This window comes from Atractosteus spatula, chromosome 23, assembly GCF_055471065.1.
Source record: "Atractosteus spatula isolate fAtrSpa1 chromosome 23, fAtrSpa1.hap1, whole genome shotgun sequence".
Classification (NCBI taxonomy): domain Eukaryota; kingdom Metazoa; phylum Chordata; class Actinopteri; order Semionotiformes; family Lepisosteidae; genus Atractosteus; species Atractosteus spatula.
In genome coordinates this window covers 1299526-1319262 of record NC_142728.1, presented here as the reverse complement: position 1 = coordinate 1319262, position 19737 = coordinate 1299526, and the positions used below count along the sequence as shown (strand labels likewise).

Genomic DNA, 19737 nt, shown 5'->3' with positions numbered 1-19737 from the left:
TTTAACATTATTTCAGACAAAGAGAGACCCAATCTGTGACCTCAAACACGGCTTGTAAGGAGTTATGAGTTACTGAGAAAACCGTTAGTCAACTCTTGAGGTGTGCACTCCAAATACCAGAGACCAGAAAAGTCATTCTGACTGCTCTTCTGCGACTAGAACACCCTTTTCGTGGTATGGTAAGCAAAAGGGAACTGCATACTCTAAACGGTTTTCCTAGAGCATTGTAAAACAAATGCACAACTTCCAAGGTCTAAATTACTTATTTTTTTGTTCTTTCCCACATTTTTGGATCACTGGCGTAAGGACAGAAGAAATGTTAAAGGCTTCAGCAGCGTGGATAGATAGCTGTGCCTAGATTTCCATAATCCCTTGCATTAATTGTCTGCTGTGCTCAGTCTTGAATTCGCTTCCTCTCCTTTTAATAAACTTTATTGAGGCAACCCAAGCTGCACAAGACAAAACGGTTTAATTCACAGAAAATTAAAAAGTGGGGAAGAACCCCCAAAACATTAGAGGTACATTGACTCTGAACACTCTCCTTTGCGAAAAGTACCTCCAGTCCCGCCTTAAAAACGCCAGCGACTCTGCCACCCCGACAAAAGACGGCAGACATTTTTAAGTCTTGGAAGAAAAAGCAGCCTGTCCTGATCCTTTTTTGCCTCGTACTGGATTACAGAATTGGCCCCGGCGAGTCAGAGGTTTCAACTGGTGTCTCTTCCGGTTCGAGCTTCACTGCCGATCCTGAAGAAAGTCAATGCCTTCGAGAATACTGAATAATTGAAACAAGTGACCCGGCAGTCTCCCCTGTCCCAAGACTAAACAGATGCGTCCTTTTAACCCGACGGCATAGGACGTTCCCTCCCGTCCTCCAGTCCTGAGCTGAGGGCTTGACGGCATGTGAAACCACAGGAGCGCTCCGACACCTCGGTGCGAAGAGAGGTGACCAGCAACTCCAGCCCCCCCCGTAATGAAATACAGAGGAACCCACTCGCTGGGACTGGGCACACACAAAGAGGCAGAGCTCCGCGACGTGTGGGTTGTGGGTTAAACGCGATCTTGGCGACGCACAGGCGGGACCTCTGGGAGGAGAGGCTCTGGCAGGTGGGCGCCGAGAGGAACTCATCTACGGATCCTCCTTCTCCCCAGGCAGTAAAGGACCAATCCGGAGATGGCCATTCCAGAGGGGATGGTGTACGTCTGGAAATAGGCAACTTGCAGTTGAAATACAATCTACTCCTGCGAGCTCTTGGGTAGGCCTGCTCTTAGCTCCCCTGAGAGGGCAGGACAAGTCCTAAAGCCTAGAGATCACTGGCCCAGTGCCGGCACTGCCAGACAAGGCGTGGGTGTGGCTTCGGAGCTGCTGGAGGGCACGAACACCCTGGAGAGGTTGCCGTGAGTATTTGCAATTCCCGGTCTGATCATGAAAATACAGAACAAGACATTTTTAAGCTTAGAAAAATGGATCTCTAGCCTGAGGTCTGACAGAAGCCATCTTAAACACTATAATGCAATATCCATTTTCAAAAACTGATTTTCAATGGGTGTATTAAGTTTTAGAGCAGATGAAGTCAACAGCCATGAATGAACTAAACAAATACACAGATAAGGAAGTCCCTGAAATACCACAGCTAATTTTCCAAGTCAAACACCTGGACTTGAGACGTGAAGATCACTTACAGTAATCCTATCCATGCTTCAATGGATAATTACGCCGTCCCTGCTGGGAAGCCCTTGCACTTTATCTAGCATGTTAAGTGTTTAAGCCATTAACATTCAGTGTTAACAGACTAACAAGGGTTTAAAACCAGCCCTGCATCAGACTCGACGGATATCAGAGAGCGTAACGTCGGTGTTGTCGTTCGAGGCTCCTCAAGCAAGGTATGCTAAAAGACTGCACTGCAATGAGGAAAATAAATGTTGCTTTTCAAATTCATATTGCAAAAGCAACCTGAAAAAATAAACATCTGGCTTCTTTGGCATTCCCAGTTTAATAACTCTGTACCTCAGGTGATTAGCCACCTGTACTCCATTTTATCCTTAAAGACCAATAAGAGAACACTTCTCTACAGCTAAAAGTTGGTCATTTTTGTGCTTTTAGGGTGAGTTGTAGTTATTTACATCTCCAATGAGGATTCATGATTAATTCAATCATTGTTCCATACAAAACTGACATTCTCTTCACATATTTTTTTGTGAAATTACAAAAAATAGAAAATTTATAATAACTTCAAAATAATCTTCTCTGAACACAGACCACAAGTTTCGAGAATGCCGATAGGCAATGATATAAAAAAACAAAACAGCTGAATTTATCACAACAGAAGATTGTTGTGTTGTGAAGGTATCCATCTCACGTTGTGCATAAAACGTCTTTTGCTTCACACTTCCTGGTCACCGCTGTCCACCTCTTCAATAAAATCATCGTTTAAGATCTCGGAAAGAAGATAACAATCTGACTTTCTGCAGTTCAAATTGTTTTGCTCTGCCAGCTGCTCGGTTTTCATCAATTTGTCTTCAAGCTTGGGAAGAGTGTTGATGTACAGGTAGTCAATGATATCTAAAAAGACAAAGAAACAGAATCAATAGCAGAAGATACAGCAGTGCTCCTTTCTACCATCATTACACAGAGACGCTGCTTGTTCGGATCTTGAGCGCTCCGTGATCTCACAGCCCCCCCTCTCCTCCCACAAAAAACTGAAACAAAGCAGGGTACAGATTTCTTCAAACTTGGGGTCATCTACAGGGTCACCACAAAATTCACTTACTTCCACCCTTTTTTGAATGGCTGTTATTAAGATCTCGATACACCACACTGAAAACGATTTTGGCGATGTGATACACAATGCATTGCATCGCTGGATTCTAAACTAGAGTGTATTGTGAGCCCTCTACCTTCTAACTGTTTTATGCAGTACAGGGTCACAGGGGAGCCTTTCCTGGCAGGCAACAGGCACAAGACGAGTCCATCGCAGGGCACACACAAACACGGGCACACACACTCACACCAGGGCCCGTTCTCCCAGAAGCCTACTGACCTACTATTATGTCTTTGTACTGTGGGAGGAAACCGAAGCAGCCAGAGGAAACTCACGCTAACACATGACAACATCCCCGGTCTGGAATTGATCCCAGGGCTCCAGCGCTGCGAGAGAGCAATGCTCACCCCTGTGCCACCCTGTGTATGGCTATCAAACTGGTCGTTACTAAAAGGAAGAAATGCTGAAGTCTGAAAGGCAAGGACGACAGGCACCTGCTGCCATTTACATACAGTCTATTTTCATGTCTTCCTCTTTGCGAGGGCCACAGAGGTTGGGGATATAGGTCCTGGTCACTTCAGAGGGAGATGCAAGCGTTTCAGTTTCAGAAGAGGCAGGCAAAAGAGGAGTGAAGGTGTAAAAATAAAGTCTGAATAATCTCAGAAAGGTCATGCCGACACACCAGCACAGTCAGACCGGAAACACCGAACCCACACAGACTAGAAGCAAAGATCATGGTAACACTACATTCAAAACAGGAATAAACAAGGTCGGACTTCTCTTTCTTCCTGTGAAAACTGGAAGGCTGTGAACTGTAACGTGAATGTTACTGTATCTGGAGCCAAATGCATTCATCCTTGCATGGAACAGTTACAAACTGCCAAATGCAAATCTCGCTCCAGCTGGTGTCATTCTTACTGCGGCAGCTGACATTAGTTCCTGCTAAAAAAAAGGTGCCCACAGAACATGTGTGATCTGCAGGTGAGCTAATTTTTTTTATTGCAAATTCGAGCACCACTACAATGTTATTCAAGTGGCCCTGTGGTTTGTGTAGGCTGGTGTGTGTGGCAGAACGCTGGTCTGCGTCTCCCACACTCTGCTTAAAAATTATATCAGGTGAGCTCCAACACCTCCACTTTATGGAAAGAAAGAAAATAACATCCTATACAAGATAAGATAACACGGTTGACCTGCATGCACATAACAGAACGGAACTCCTGTACAGGATGCTAACAGTCGACAAGAAAAAGAAGTTCAGAAAATGACCATTATTAAAAAGCAAAGTCTTCAGACTGAACAAACAAACTTAATCAGGACACAGAAAAGAAAAGAGACAAAAGCAAATTCAGGAAAATCAGTTCAGAGAAGTGGTGGGTTCAGTCTGCAGTAGCATAAACGTGGAAAAGGGGTGATTACTACAGCCTCTGCTTTCTACCAATCTTACTCTTAGCAAGACAGACACACTGCATAGCGAGCCAACACCAGCAGTCAGATATTCTATGCATGTAACAGTGGATCTACACCCTGTCAGAACAGTATTTACAGCAAGTCTTTACAAAAAGGCAACCTTTGTGACAGCTGGTGTTGGGCCCATAGCCTCTGCCACCCCCGCGCGTACTCAAACAGAACAGTCCATCATTCAGGAAGCAGCCAGTCAATAACTGGTCATACACTACACAGCATACTGGTTATCAGGGAAGCTGAAGTGAAGCAGCCATCGCACTGATTTGAGGCACCCAGCTGAAATGTTGTCATGCAGAGGAAACATGTTTCAGCACAGTGTGGCGATCACACCCCTCAGGAAGAAGGATAAGGAGACATTCCTTATCTGTCATGTTTGATCAAACAGCGGTCAGGCACACTGATTTTTTATCTGCTCGGGGAAACCTCTGGATCATTTCCAAAGACACACACATCGTTGTTTCCCCCCATTTTTGGAGTTCCTCGTACAACAATTTGTTTCAGATTTTAGGACAAGCGACAATTAAAAAACACTTAAACAAAAATGAAACCCGCAGATACAGGGATTGTAGAGGACCCTGTCTGTACGAGACTGGAAACGCGGCGACAGCTGGAAAGACTCACCTCCGAATGACTTGTTCTGCCACAGAGGAACACAGGTGACCTTCAGCTTGTAGAACTTAGCCTGCACGTAGGCAGGGGGCACGTCCCTGAGGAGGAGGAGACAAAGGTTAAACCCCCAAGAAACCGCAGTTCCGCTACTGGCGGCTAAACAGTTAAAGCTAACCTGGAAGAATGTTGCAAAATAAAAGAAGGAGAGACAAGTAATTCAGATTTAGAAAAGGAATGTCTTGTCTCACAAGACTTTTTTTTTTAACATGTGAACAGCGAAGCAGCTAAAGCATATGGAATGATGTATACGTATTTCTGATAAGCTTTAGACATGGAACCCCACAAAAGAAACGCTCAAAGTTAAAGTATCAGAAGTATCCAAGGAAATGTCTGCACATGGATTGAGGAGACCTGGTTCACAAACAGGAACCAAGACATTCTAAGAAGAATTATCCTTTCACTAGGTTGATGTAATACAGTGGTGTATCTCAGGGATCTGTTGCAGGCCTGTGGCTTTTCCTGGTCCATATCAAAGATTTACCTTGTTCTATAGCTGGGTATATTGGTACGGAAAGGAAACCGGGTGTTTATGTAGATTCTTCAAGGTTGTCCTGAACTAAATGTTGCATTGTTGGAAAAAAAAACAGGAAGCCAAGGTATACAAGCAAAAGTATCAAGTTTTCCGATGGTTTAGTTAAGACCTTTTAGAATATCGTGTTTAGTTCTGGTCACTATTCCATAAAAGGATATTACAGTCTTAAGAGTTCAAAGAAGAGCAACAAGAATGACTTCCGGTCTCAGGGGATTCACATACAGACGGGTTAAAGGAGCTAATGCTGTTCAGTCTCGAACAAAGGAGATCAAAAGAAGATTTGATCTAAGTACACAGAATCCTAAGGGTATCGATAGGGCCAACACAGGGGGCTTCTTCAGGCTCGGCAGAGGAACGAGGACAATAGGAAATGGAAAGGGGATTCACTCATGACGAGAGAATACACAATGTTTCCAGACAACCTCAACCTTGCATGTGAAGACCAGGCTCCCCAGTCCAGTAGCCGAGCTCCTTCAGAAAGCAGCTGGCCACGAGGACATTAAACTACCAAGTGAGAAAGGCGGGTCGCCGTGTCCACCTCATTTGCAAGCTTTATGCTACTTCTTCCTGCTTCTGAAACTGGTGTTTTTTGGGGGCCTTCAAAACAGAAAATCCCAAATTACCAAACCAAAGAAATCTCACCCAATTGTGTCTGTCAGGTCATCCCAATTCACATCCGCTACATCTTCAACATTCAAGGAGTACAGCCTAGGAAAAGAGAAGCCGATACATTTAATATTAATGCTGGCGCGCTGCCTGATACTGCACTGGACTTGCCTAGTCAAAACCAGTTCTTCCTCTTCATCGCCTGTACAACTTTGCATTTACAAACCACACAGAAATATTTAAAGAAGCTAAACGTTTATGCATTTCAGTATTTCACGGGTAACAAAAGACGAGTAATTTTAAGACTTCTGCATGTCTTAAAAATATTGTTTTACTGTCCTGGAAACAGAACGGTATTTAAAAATGGGAAATCAGCAATTCAATCTTAACCGCATTCCCATTGGAATTTGCAACTGGTCATTCTGAGTGGATGATACAGCCCCTTACTGCACGGGGAACAACGAAGACCCATGGACACACCCCTCAGACGGGCCTGGCACGTGGCAGTGGACACCCTGCGTTTCAGGAGAGTCAGTGCCGTTTCCCCAGTGTCCTCTCCGCTGGCATGCGGCAGCTCTCGGAGTCCACGTCGGTGCTGAGGGCCCAGAAGACCTTGACCACCTGGAGTCTGCCCAGCTGGCACGTCAGCGTTTGTGCCAACCAGGTTACAGCTGGATAAGGACATGGGCCCGATGCTTAAACTGGCAGGGCCCAGATCCCCTGGCTCGACTCCGCTCACTTCAGCTCATTCGCAAGAAGATATATTCACTACTTGTATTGTGTCTGAGTGGGCACGGTCTGAAAAGGTGAGCCTTCTAACTTCCAACATATATTCTGTCCTTGTTATTTAAAGCTCAAAGCACATGGACTGAACTAAAGCTGTTCAAAGTGGGCTTCAAAACTAAACAGCCAACTTAGCAACGCAATGCAGCTCCCCTCTCTTGGGAAGCAGCAGGGAAACGGAAACATTTAGTCGTGTTTCTAACGCGGACAGCAGTAAAAATGGGAGGTTCACTAACTTATTATCCTTTAAATGAGCAGAGCCACCCACACCAACTGCTTCACGTCTATCATGTAGAGCAGAGCTATCATGTATGGATCACAGACAGACAAATATACAGACGTTTTCACCACGTCTACATACTTTTTGATTAAGTTGATTTTGGCTTTATAAGACTTTGATCCTTTGTAGACATCCTCCCCCAATGACATCTTCTTCATTAGAATTGACATCCTGAAAAAGAAGAAGAATGTGGTTTTTAAGGCTAGGGGTAGCTTTATTACAGTCATGCTGTCACCTCGCTGGGCTTCTGCAATGTGGTTGACTGCAGGGATCCTGAAAGTCTTGCTGAATTCATATTTCCACAGACAACATTCATCCCTTTTCACTTTCTGCATTCTACGTGAAAAAGTCTGAATACATCTACTGAATACATGAATACTGAATAGCATATTTTCCTTTGCTAATTATTTATACGTTTATTTTATATTTTGAATGCTAAACTTAAACGCGAGCAGTTGAAATTAGTTAATGTAATATTCACAATAATGTACAGGAGAAGACTGCTACAAATAAATTGTATCTATATGAAGAATAATATGGTACAGACTCTCACCAACAATTAACATGTTTAAAATAATGTCTTGCTCTCCTAAGAAATCACTGTAAAGCAAAAGTGAAGCTATCATTTTTTTCAATGGAGAGATTAAAATTTTGCTCAGTTAACTTTGAAAGCCTGAAGGTGGTATACAATTTAAGGATGAAGAAAAGTATTAATATTCCCGCTATTTCGACAGCCTACAGAGGGGAAAAAACAGATTCAGATTCAAATCAGATTCTCCACAGGCAAGTATTCCAGATCAGGTAGTTACAGGAAATGCTCCAAGAATAATGCACTAAATACCTCTATTTCACACAGCTAATATTCCAAATTAACTACTTCCGTGACTGTAATTCATGATTTGGAATAGTAGCTTACATAGAAAAATAGCTTACGCTGCATAACAAGGAGTGAAAGACGTATTGTGCTCAGTCTCCAAAGTTGTTTTATATAGGACAGTTCCACTATTACTTTTGAGCGTTCCCCCTGATTTCTAAAGCGACCTAAAAAAAAAAACTGTACTCCCACAAGAACCCTGTGAAACAATCAATACAGCCTGCACCCTGCGCCGCTCCGAGAAGAGGGTCACGGGATTGACGAGGGCGTCCCCGGATCTGCCGCTGTTCTCTCCAGAGTCTGCTAGCCGGCGGGCTGACGTCATGCCCTCCAGCTGGCCTCATTCCCACGTCACCCAGCTGATGGCAGTGGCACTCTGTTACCGACACAGTTGTACGCCGGAGACGCGGTGGGCTAGACTCACCACTTGGCCCTGCACTGGCACCAGCTGCGCGTTTGCACTTTCAGCGCCACCTCGACCCAGGGGATGCCCTTGTAGAGCTTCTCGCGAGCGATGGTGGCCCGCTGGCCTCTGGCCGCCTCCTCGGGGTCCAGCTGCGTCAGCATGTGAGCCTCGATGGCCCTCATCAGAGCCCTCAGCTCCTCCTTGCTCCACACTCCTTTGTTCTGCGCTGCAAGAAAACACAGCCCACAGCCCTGCATCAGCCTGGAGGAGAGATTCCTGGGGTCACTTCCTCTGGGCCCCACTCTACAACACACGGCCTTGTAATCATCTCGAACCGAGACGGGTACAAGACCTCTTCAGAGCCACACAGTGAAACACGAACCAGAGGACAGGGGCGTAAACGATGAAGAAGCACGTTTAAAACTGAAAATAACACTCACTTCTTTACACAAACAGTGGTGGGAGCCTGGAACAAGACCGCCTTACTGGTGTGGCTGACACTACGCCTTCTTCCAAGAAAAGGGTATTTGAGACCCTCGGAGGCATTAGCTACTAGCAAGCACATTCTGAGAAAAATGGCCTCCACTCCTCTGTGCAGGTTTTCTCAAAACCACTTTTGTTTCTACAGTAGAGTACAAATATCCACAAAGTCAGTGTGTCCACAGCTTAAGGTCAGAGTGTATTTAGATGCTAGTTTGAGCAAACCCAGTCTTTGGTGTACCAGAAAGGGTTACAACATCGGTACAGAACTGCAAATGCAATACTTTTAACAGCAATAAGCTGCAATCCCCTTGCTTTCAGTTATGGGGATACCTCTATGTTTTACTCACCTTTCCTACGGTTACATCGTGTGGCTGGCTGCTTTTCTGTACAGTGTAACAATGCTACTTTGGGATTTGTTAATGCAGCACACAGAGAGAAGGAGGGATGTTTCTTGGTCTTGGTGCACGTACAAGATGAGGCGGATGAAGCTCAGGAGCAGGCTAAACATACCCATCTGAGAAAAGCGCATCTCCAGGGAGTGATTACTGCGGCCCATCAACTCCGAGATCTTCGTCCAGTTGTTACCATACATAGAGTGGTACTTCCGTAGCGCCTTCAGATCATCTTCTGTAAACCTGAGTCCGACACCGTGAAAGGGGTTCATACACGACTGTACTTAAAACCATTCTAGCTCAGTCTAATACTGGGACAAAGACCCGGTCAAGCGCTTGTCTGAAAAGTAGTGTTTCAGCTAAAACAAAAGCCTCCATCCCCTGGCACTTCTGCATTCTGACACACGTATGCGAGAGCTCTCACCTGCCCTTGTAGTTATAGGAATCGAACATTTTCCTTCCTCTTGTGTAAATGTCATGCCAAGGCCGGGGAATCCCATCAGCTGGAGAAACAAAATTAGAAAACTGTCATCACAGGGACTGCAATAAAGATGCCAACAAAAAAACAATTTGCCACAATTAAGGCAACTTGAAATCTAGCGGATGACAGCAGTTCTTGTGCATCTCTTGCCCCGAGCTTTGAATCTCACTAGTTTTTGTTTCTTTTACACGCATACAAACATTACCATTGATAAAAACTATCCAGAAACACATACAAGACGAAAAGCAGACCAAATAAAAAATTTAGAAACATTTTAGATGTAATATATGAAGTGCACTTATTGACCACTCTGGGAGTACATTCTAAAATATGAATGATTCATGCATTTTCAGTTTAAATAACACTAAATATGCAAAAATAGAAATTACATGTATAATGAAAACCCATATTGTAAGCCAGGTGTTTCCCCTCTTTTGCTTGTATAAATTGGTATCTCCATCTTTCCTGCTGCAGTCATATTGTTATATATGACGATGTCACTATATTTTTCTTAAAAGACTCCCCCACCACTTCCCATTTAGGAAGGGTGTTCATGAAACGAACATCTGTGGATCACTGTCAACTAAAACTGGACTGTAGTTGCAAATGGCAGAGCGTGTGAGCACTTTGGTAGGCTTCTAAACATGAACAGATGCACGAGTCTCTCTCCTCTTTCACACGCTGGATACTCATTCATTCCTGATAACCCGTGCCACGCCAGTCTAGCCTGTTTTCAGTGATTACGTGATTTTGGTTTATCTCCAACCTGCACACGACACATTCTGAAGTAAGAATAACTGCTGCAGGGACACCACTCATTGCACTGAGGAACCCACCGATCTGTTTGTGGAATTTATGTATGTTTTTCAGCTTCGTAATCATAGTCTTTTCATTGGGATAGCGCGCGGGGAAGAACAGCTTGGTCGCGGTGTCGATCCCAGTCAGCAGAAGGAAATTCTCCACATTTTTGCGCAGGCGATCGTTTTCCTCAGCGCTGTACCTTCCTCGTCGGAGTACGATACCTAGAGATCGACAGAAAATGTTTATTTGTCATACAGGCGGTCCGTCTTATTTCAGAAACCTTTACGCCTTTCTCTATGGATCCGCACCTGATTTCTAAAATCGCTGAAGCCTTCAGAAGAGCTAAAAGACGGCTCGACATTAAAAACTGATCTGACTTTGACAGCTGTAGTGAAAAACAGCTCCAGCAGCAGCTACAATTTTACACCAAGCTTTTGGCACACAACAGTAAAGTAAATTTCGTCCCAAAAATGCAGGTTACTGAGTTGCTCAGCTTTTTGCACTGGATATGAGCTAGACTGTTCCTTAACAGAAGCGATGTCACTCGCCCCACCGAACTTCATGTGTCACTGAATCAGGGACAAGGCCTTTTCGCGAGCAGGGTTTGATGTTTCTGGGTTCGTGTGAATCAGAGAACCAGAGCAGTGTCTCTATTATGGTTTGCACACAAACTCTTCAGCTCCAGTCAGTGACTGAGGCTGCTGAGCTGGGGGCAACGTGTCTCAATATAATTAGCCACAGTGTAGAAACTCCTCCAGGTTCATACAGGCATTTGGATCTCCGGCAATTTTTGGTAGAGCAGCTTGCATTATTGGTTTTTCTGAAGGATCAGCGCTGGACCTGAGACCTGAGCTCAGACACAGGATCCCAGTACAAAGGTTTCATGAACGCAAAACATAAAGAAGGGCAGAAAAGGGGACAGTACAAAGAAAAACAATGTTTTCTACGACCATGACATTTTTCAGATACAACGGTTCACTTCCCCCTAGTCCAGGGGTGGCCATCCCTGCTTCCCTGCAGGGCCACAATCAGCTTATGGATTTCTGAACACTTTTAACAATTTCCTTCTGATCATTTAAATCTGTTATCATTTAAATCAATTATCAGAAATCCTTTGCGAAAAAAGGTAGCTTTCAGGCACCACAATTTCTGACTTAACAGACACTATTATCTTGCTACTCTGATTGAAAACCATGTGTTCCAAGTCTTTAAACACGGACGACTACAGTGTGACCTACAGGACCAGGGTGTGCCAGCCCTGCCTTAGCCAGTATTTCTGCGAGTACAATTTAACCAACATCCTGGTGATGTCATTGGCTTCTATCCCAGCACTCCGGATAAATGACTGCCTGCTTCCATTACCTTCTTGATTGTTAATGGATCTAGACTGCATGAAATGAAAACGCAAAGTCTTTTTGTCACATGACGTTCTCCAATTCTAAGAAATCGTTTGCGAATTCCCTCCGTTTATTCTCTGTGCTAAAATATCAAAGTGGAAGGTAAAGTACTGATAGGACGCTTTTTACTAAGATCACAAGAAAATAGGAAAATATGGTACAAATGAGAGCAGAGTATTCAGCCTGACTTGCTTTTTTGCAAGCAGCTGAGTGATTCGAAGTCTCCATCAAGCTGTCTCTTAAAGTACCGCTAAAGGCCAGTTTCTGTTTCTCTCCTAAAAGCTCCACACTTCTTTTCCCCTTGTATCCCGGGGTTCTGCGTTAGCAATACACTTATTTTACAACCCCTTGAAAGCGCTGGAATTGTCATACGGCTCGAGAGGCACATACCTTCCCTTTTAAATGCCTGAAATCTCTCCAGGTCGTACACTCCCATCTTAATGATCTCACGCGGACACCTCTTCTCCACATTGGGAATGAACTCCTTCAGCTGTATAATGTACCTCTGCACTTCATCATCGCAGATCGGTTCGATACCCTGCCTTCCAAGAGAAATCATAAGAATGATGATAATTCACTTTTTATCTTCATATAGTGCCTGTAAAGGGGCTTCTCAAAGTGCTTTATCCAACAGCAGAAACCCCTGGGAGGAGATGGCAGACGGGGGTATGGAAAACAGCAGGAAAGCCGAGGAGCACACAGAACCCGATTAATTAAAAGCCCTTTTAAAAAAAGAAAGTTTGCAGTCAGGGAAGGTGACTCTCTGATATCCTCAGGGAGAGGGTTCCAGAGCTCTGGGGCGCAGCGGGAGAAGGCCAAGTCACCCCCAGGAGTGAAGACAGACGGGAGACCCGAATTAGACCTTGCCTTTGCTGCAAGGTGTGGAGAAGAATGAATCGAAAAACAAAACACAAGGAAATACACTGAATTGGGAAAATAAAGGAACATGGCAGGCGGCAATTGGGAGGGGAATGGTAAAACCAAAACGTACAGTCTAAACTATGAACTGGCTCCGTCGGCCTATTCCCCACTGACAAGAGCACAAATCAACAGGTTCTTCTGTGTGACCGTTTAAAACTGGGCGCTGCCAAGGTGTTTTACAAATAAAGAGGGCCAGTGGCAAAGAGCTCAGAAACCTAACAGGATTATGAACCCGTACGTAGTTGAATGACCACCTACCCATCAGGACCAGACTCCTGCCTTTCGGAAGGAGACGGCACCACAGCTCTGTCTCTGGCATTGGGAGCCTCTGAGCCATGCGGGTTCTTCTGCTCTGCCTTCACGCGTGCGGGTGCGCTGGGCGAGGAGCCTTCTGAGGGATCGCACCTCTGATCACCAGCTCCTTTTTGCCGCCGACGTTTCTTTGCTTTCCTTGACGGTGGCGGTGATGACACGCCGCTCTCGCTCCTGGCCTCCTCCTCCTCCTCCTCCTGGTGCGCCTCTCTCCCCCTCGGCGTCTCCGGGTACTCCACTGGCGCCCACCACTCCCCCTCGGGCTCCAGGTCTTCCACGCTTCCGAAACCCGGGTCCGATTCCAGCTCCGGGTTCTCCCCGCCAGCCTTGTGCCGCTTCTTCTTCTTCTTCTTCTTCTTCGCTGCTGGCGAAAGGCCCCTCAGACTCTCCGTCTCCTGCTCCGCCTCCTCCTGGCCGGATTCTCTGGCCTTCTTCCTCCTCTTCTTCTTCGTAGGCGAAGGCGTCTCCAGGTGCTCCAGGGAAACCTGCGTCTCCCCCTCAGGCTCCAGGTCTTGTACGGTCCTGAAGCGCAGGTCTGTCGCCACCTCCTGGATCTCCCCGCCAGCCCTGTGCTGCTGCTGCTGCTGCTGCTGCTGCTGCTGCTGCTGCTGCTTCCTCTTCATGGCCGATGGCGAGACGCTCCCCGTAGTCGCCATCTCCCACCCTGTCTCCTCCGGCCCGCCCCCCCCAGCCCTGCGTTTCTTCTTCCTGGCAGCCGACGGTGTCTCTGGGACCTCCGCCGAACCCCAAAGGTCCTCCTCGAACTCCAGTTCCTCCTTCAAGACCACCGCCTGGCACCCCACGTCCTCCATGCCCCCCTGGGGGGCCGGCCGGCCGGCGCTGCCCCTCTCCGCGTCCGTGGCGACCGAGGCGTCGCTCCGTCTCTTCTTGCTTTTCTTTCCCGCTTCCTCCAGCTCCGGCTCCACACCCCCTCCCCCCTCCGCGTGCCTCTTTTTCTTCCTCCGGGGCGTCTCCTCCGCTCGCTCGGTACCGACGGAGAGGCCCACCTGCGCCGGGGGGCTGCTGCGGTCTTCCGCCCTTTCCTTCCTCTTGACCTTGTGGCGTGTGCCGCCGCCGCCTCCCTCCTGTGCCGACGAGCAGCTTTCCTCCGTCAGGGGGTCTTCGGGTCTCTCCCGCGTCTCCCGGGCTCCGTCGGGAGCGCCCTCATCCGGGAGCGCAGGCCAGCCACCCTCCGCCTCCAGTGCCGGGCTCTTCTTTTTCCTCTTGCTCTTCTTCTGCGGGGTAGCGTCGCTCTCGGACATGGCCCTCGCTGCTAGAGTCCAGACAAACAGCTGCAGGGAAAGGGAGGAAAAGAAATCCGGCGCCAGTTATTTGATGATGGGGCAGGCCCATGAGGACGTGTGACTGAGCGCTTACTACAAGGACACAATCACACTGCAGAGCTGCTGCGGCAGACCACATGGGCCAGCTAAAGAAGGCTCCACAGACAACACGTTGTGCCTCCTTCCTTCTCAGCATGGAATAAACCTTTACTTGTTCCTCTGCCTAACAGCTTCATGTTTCTTGAGTTTAGTGAGGTCCCAGTATCCTCTCATCGGTACTCTTCGCCATTTTCTCTCTGGCTTGGAGGTTAGCTACTAGAACTGGCCCTACACTACAATTCCCATTAGGCTAGAAACCCAGCCCAGTCTCCGATATCGGCAAAGGTTGTTTTCCTGTTCAGTATGACTGTGATTGGACTCAAGTGGCTGAGACCCCAAGCGTCTCTCCCTGTCTGTGTGTCTCACGGAGAGCAGGCTGGGGTCTGCGAAAAGACACATTCCTAATGCAAAAAATTGTATATTGCCAATGAAGTGATCTGATCTGATCTGAAACAGCTCGCATACAGAGAGACACTCGCGTCTCCCTCAGCTCTGCATCAAAGTACATGGAGCGTTTAACTCGCAATCGTAGTCTTGGGCAAGTGAAAGCTAAAGGCTACTTAAAGATTTAAAAAAAAACGCAAGTAGAGCCACGAGGTTTTATTCTCAGCCTCGCTCGCGTAAATTCGGGAGTTAAAAAGAATACGTATCATCGAAGAAACATAAAACTGTTTGAACTTATGACTGCATGCGATTACTTGTACGCGTGAATAAACTACACTGCAGCTAACAGTTTCCTACACCGCTAACACATGAAGAAATCGCGGGCTCCCCACTTTCTATCCTAACGCTGCGTATCAACGTCTCACACTGATGCGCAAAGCTTTCGAAAAGCTTCCTCGCTGGAAAGTGAGTACGAGCTTTTAACAGCCGGTAACTTTTACTTTTACTTAATTAAGCTGTGAAGTAAACAAAAGCTTTACAACTCACCTCATTTACTATTCGTCTGTTCCAAACACAAGCAACACGTTCCTGCCAGACACACGCTGATTGCACCGGAAGTGAACATAGTTCCTGAAGGTTATCCGGAAATCCCCCGTTGCCGTGGAAACACAGAAACAACAACAGGCTGGTCTGGAGCTGTGGCTGCAATTCGGATTTTGTAAGTACAGTAACGTTTATTCCAGTTCACACGTTCAAGCCCTTCCTTCGAGAAAAGAAAAAACACAAGTTAAAAGTGTTAACAAGAGAACTCTTTTAAAATAACGGGAAACAGATAAAAAACAAGCTCCAATATAAAATAAGCTCCAAATAAAAAAAATGATTAGAGAAATCCAAGTGCTCTAGATTTTCAAAAGGGAATTTGCATTTTTAAAATGCATATGTGTCAAAGAAATATTACTGATATTATACATAAATTCGACTGAAGCCATTATCCAAAGCGACGTACCGTTAATAATATTATGATAATATGTGAATTCGTAGATAGCTGAAAAAATCCATATAATATCATTCAAGATGTTTTTGGCAATGTCAGGGGACTTTGGATTATAGCACAACAAAGCGTGACATCTGTAATCCTCCAGTAAAAAGTGTTTCGATTAAGACTGACTAGAATAATAGCAGATTTCAGGGTTCTACAAAATAATACACATAAAAATGTAATTGCTGTTATCAAAAATAAAAAAAAATAAAGAAGCATATATTTTATGCACGCTTACAAAATAGCTTTATTTTACATTTGAAAGGAACTGAACTTCTTTTGCCTCGAGTAAAGGGAAGACAAAGTTTAGTATTCGCATCATACTCTAACATACAGTACACCATCAAGGCAAAAGCGGACATTTAAATGATGCAAGCATACACCTAAAGTGCTTAACTTTGCGAGACTCTAAGAAGCGGCCGGATGAAATTTGACCAAGTTCTTGCCCACAAGGTGAGAAAGATGGACTGAATTGCTAGTTCCTGGTTCATACCCATAAGAACTTAAGTAGTAAAATCGTATAGTTCAGTAATTGCTCTAACTTTACATCACATATGGCGATGGCTTCAACTTATTAAAGAAACGGAGAAAATGGTAAATATACCAGTGATCTGATCCTTTCTTTGTAAGGCGCACAGCGGGAACATAGGACTGGTTATAAAAAAAAATCACAAGTTACAAGACCGTGATTTATAGAGGAGATTTGCAGAGTCACCAGAAAGTGGTCAGTGGTCACTCACAGGCCACTTCTACACACAGGTACACATCTTCGCTGTTTTCATTTTTCTTGTTATTGCACACTTGGTAAGTGGCGTTGTTTTTTTTATGCAAAAAGGCCCGTGTTCATATAAGTCACCTCGACGTCGGTCGTTGATAAAATACAATGAGAACCGCCCGAGTCAATTCTGCACAAAGTGTTCGTTTTCACTCGGGACATTTAACATCGCTCCTTTCTGAATCTGCCTGAACACGCTGCCTTTGTCCAGATCCTTCGTCCTGCCCGAGTCCTGCCCGAGCCCGCGTCCCTGTGCGCTGACTGTGGTCCAAGCATTTCAGCTCCTTGCTGAGATGGACCGACTCCCTCAAAACGCTTGATTTCACAGCGGCGAGTTCACGCCTTTCTCAACGAGGTGGCGACGGCGAAGTGCTTGCCGTTTATATACTTGTAGGCCATCTTTCTTGGCTAGGAATAATAAACTGCGTCGCGATTTACTGGATGAAGTGCCTTGCGGGTGCTCAGCCTAATCTTACGCAGAAAACAGCTTTATTGAATTTCGCGAAGAAAAGGCGGAGGTACGGATGTAATTGAAACGTTTTAACGCCGCGCACAGCGTGCTGAAAGCGCCAGCAATGTAACACGAGCAAAACAGTATCATTAACTTAAGTTGCTTGTACTTTTTGTTTCTCCTGCCAGTAGAGAATTCAGTAGAGAAATAAATTCAAGAGCCCGCACCTTTAATGTCCATAGCGACGGAACATACCATCTAGAAGTGATTTTTATTCTAGATTTTATTACAAGTTTTTTTTTTTGTTCTTTAAGGGAGTATGCAAACGTTGATCGCGTGCATTGCTGAACGAATATATAAAAACAGTGTATAATGTAACGTATGAAATGACCGGCTTTTTTAAGGTTAATTCTGCTCTTCGCAAAAGCAAAAGTAATTAGTCCCATTTTCGTCAAGGTGTTGGTCATTGCGAATCTGGGACTGCAGGTCACAGGTGAAAAAAAATCAGTTTCCGCATGAAGGACAGGATGTACCGATATTGCAAATCATGGACATATATTTTATCCACTGTTGTGTTACGTAAACCATATTGGTTGAATCGTTATTTTCATATAAGACTATAATGCCGCGGGGACGTGTCAATGTGAATTTATTAGCTGGTGCTAACGCAAGCTTTTGTATTAAATTAAAAAAAATAGGATATAAAAATCAGTCAGCAACTGGGATTCTTTCTTTTAAGTGTAAGCTCGAAAACTGTCTATCCCAAGTATATCCGAATTTATTTTACTTATTATTGCGCGGAATCAAGCACCTGAAAGCAAGCTGAAAATGAAGAAATGCTAAATAAAATTAAAATTTTACTTTGAAATCATCGTAAAACATTTTTGTCGAAACTATATTCATGCGAATGGAACTAATGCTCGTTTTTCTCATAGACTATTTCATTTTCTGTAATTAACACTATTTGGATGTATTACCGATGAGTACTTTACACAGGAAATGTAACTGGTTATTTTTTGAACGATTGTTCAAAGATGACGACATTTATATATTAATAACCATACGTGTATATACGCCATTTATTTGCATGCGTTTACTAACTTTTATACACTACATATAAAGTATGTTCCAGTTTATTATAGACACAAATACATTACAATATACTGTAAGTGGCTTTAATTCTCCATTTGTATATTTTTAAATAATTGTTCACTTCTACTTTATAATTAACAATTGATAAATATACGAAATAATTTTGATCCTATTTTTTCTGCAATCCGTGTAAGTGGATTTTATTATTATCCAAGAATTATAGGTGATCTTTCCCCGAAATTCCGTGCCATCTTTCAAATAAAATTTTAAAACCAAGGTTCAGACTACTGAAAGTCCCAAAAGGTCATACAAGTATTTTTTTTAGAAGAGCAGGAGAGCTAACCACACTGCCAAGCTTAAAATTCATATTCTTGAATTCTGTCCAACCTAAATTTCTCTCCCCTAGTTGAATCTGCTCATTAAGACTTCAGACCTCCTTGTTAAACGCTGTGAATCTGAGGTATACTTGTAAAATGGTGGCTGCATGCTACCCCAGAGAGAACTAGAACTAAGTAATATAATTTATTATGCAGGAAATGTTTGTGCTAAAATCTATAAAGCCTACCAATATGCATTTCACACAGGCAAAAGACTCCTCTCTTACACAGCGCTCTGACTGAAGGCGGGGGCTGGAATGGCCGCAGCGCACTACTGTGCGGTGAAAGTGACCGGGCTCATCGCTTACTGCAGCTCACTCTTCTGCTTTTTTTTTCCAGGCTGAAGTCCAGCTGAAGCTCTTCCCTGTGATTCCTTGAGGTACGATTAGACTGGAAAGAGAGAATGGAGACTGTGCAAGTCGGAGTGGTCAGGGACTCCATGCTGGCTAATCCTCTTTTAATTAGGGTAAGGAGCAGGGATATGGGACTACTCCTGGATTAGTCACAGTACATTGACAAAGCACCAAGCTGGGACAAATACACAGCTTTGGCTGGCATCTGCCTGTTAGGGATAATATTACCTTTCCAAGCATGAAAAACTGCTTTCCTTCTTTCTCTTTATACGATTTGACCTTTTGTTTATCGCTAAAGATTTTTGCTGTCTTGTGCAGCCGTAAGGGATAAGTCGCAGAAATAGCTCCGCTCTGCTTCGGCTTCCTGCTTCCAGCCTTCACCAGCTCCAAAACTAGAGCCAGCACATTGAGGAGAATGAGTGGAGTGTGAGATAGAGGACTGGTTAGATCGATTTCATTGAGAGCCCGAAGCATTGGCTCACAATCCAGAATGCTGTGTGCCCGCACAAAGGGGCTGTTGATAAAAGGGCAATGTTGTGATATTTTGGCACTGTCCACTTCAAAGTGTTGCTGACGTGGTATCAATATAATTAGTGTAATTTTAGCGAGGTGTAGATATTGATCTGTATAGATAAAATAAATCCCTGATTTTCACCAGTGCACAAAGAGACACTTGAGAAAGAAAGTTCTGTATGTACTGGTAATGATCATTAGGAATTTCGAT

At 44.8% G+C, this 19737-nt stretch overlaps 2 protein-coding genes across 2 annotated transcripts in view; one reads left to right on the top strand and one right to left on the bottom strand.

Annotated features, from left to right (window-relative positions):
- Positions 1-418: 418 nt before the first annotated feature.
- LOC148816024 (uncharacterized) lies at positions 419-15524 on the bottom strand. The gene is made up of 11 exons (XM_088904559.1): positions 15473-15524; positions 13107-14452; positions 12318-12469; positions 10566-10751; positions 9673-9751; positions 9367-9491; positions 8392-8599; positions 7175-7264; positions 6067-6132; positions 4845-4930; positions 419-2560 (listed from the first exon to the last, which is right to left on the bottom strand). The coding sequence occupies exons 2-11, from the start codon at positions 14420-14422 to the stop codon at positions 2382-2384; spliced, it is 2487 nt and encodes an 828-aa protein (XP_088760685.1). The 5' UTR covers positions 14423-14452; positions 15473-15524; the 3' UTR covers positions 419-2381.
- A 3539-nt stretch (positions 15525-19063) lies between these two features.
- Positions 19064-19737, top strand: part of cfap77 (cilia and flagella associated protein 77) — a 32768-nt gene continuing 32094 nt past the window's right edge. The window contains exon 1 of the mRNA XM_088940664.1: positions 19064-19126. Within this exon, the coding sequence (XP_088796790.1) occupies positions 19064-19126 (63 nt within the window). The remainder of the gene's footprint in view (positions 19127-19737) is intronic.

Coding starts and splice junctions, on each gene's coding strand:
- LOC148816024 (XM_088904559.1), bottom strand. CDS start 14,422: ATGTCCGAGAGCGACGCTACCCCGCAGAAGAAGAGCAAGAGGAAAAAG. Junction 9,752..10,565: donor TAAATTCCACAAACAGATCG/GTGGGTTCCTCA, acceptor TTGTTTCTCCAG/CTGATGGGATTCCCCGGCCT. Junction 7,265..8,391: donor TGCCAGTGCAGGGCCAAGTG/GTGAGTCTAGCC, acceptor CTTCTTTTTCAG/GATGTCAATTCTAATGAAGA.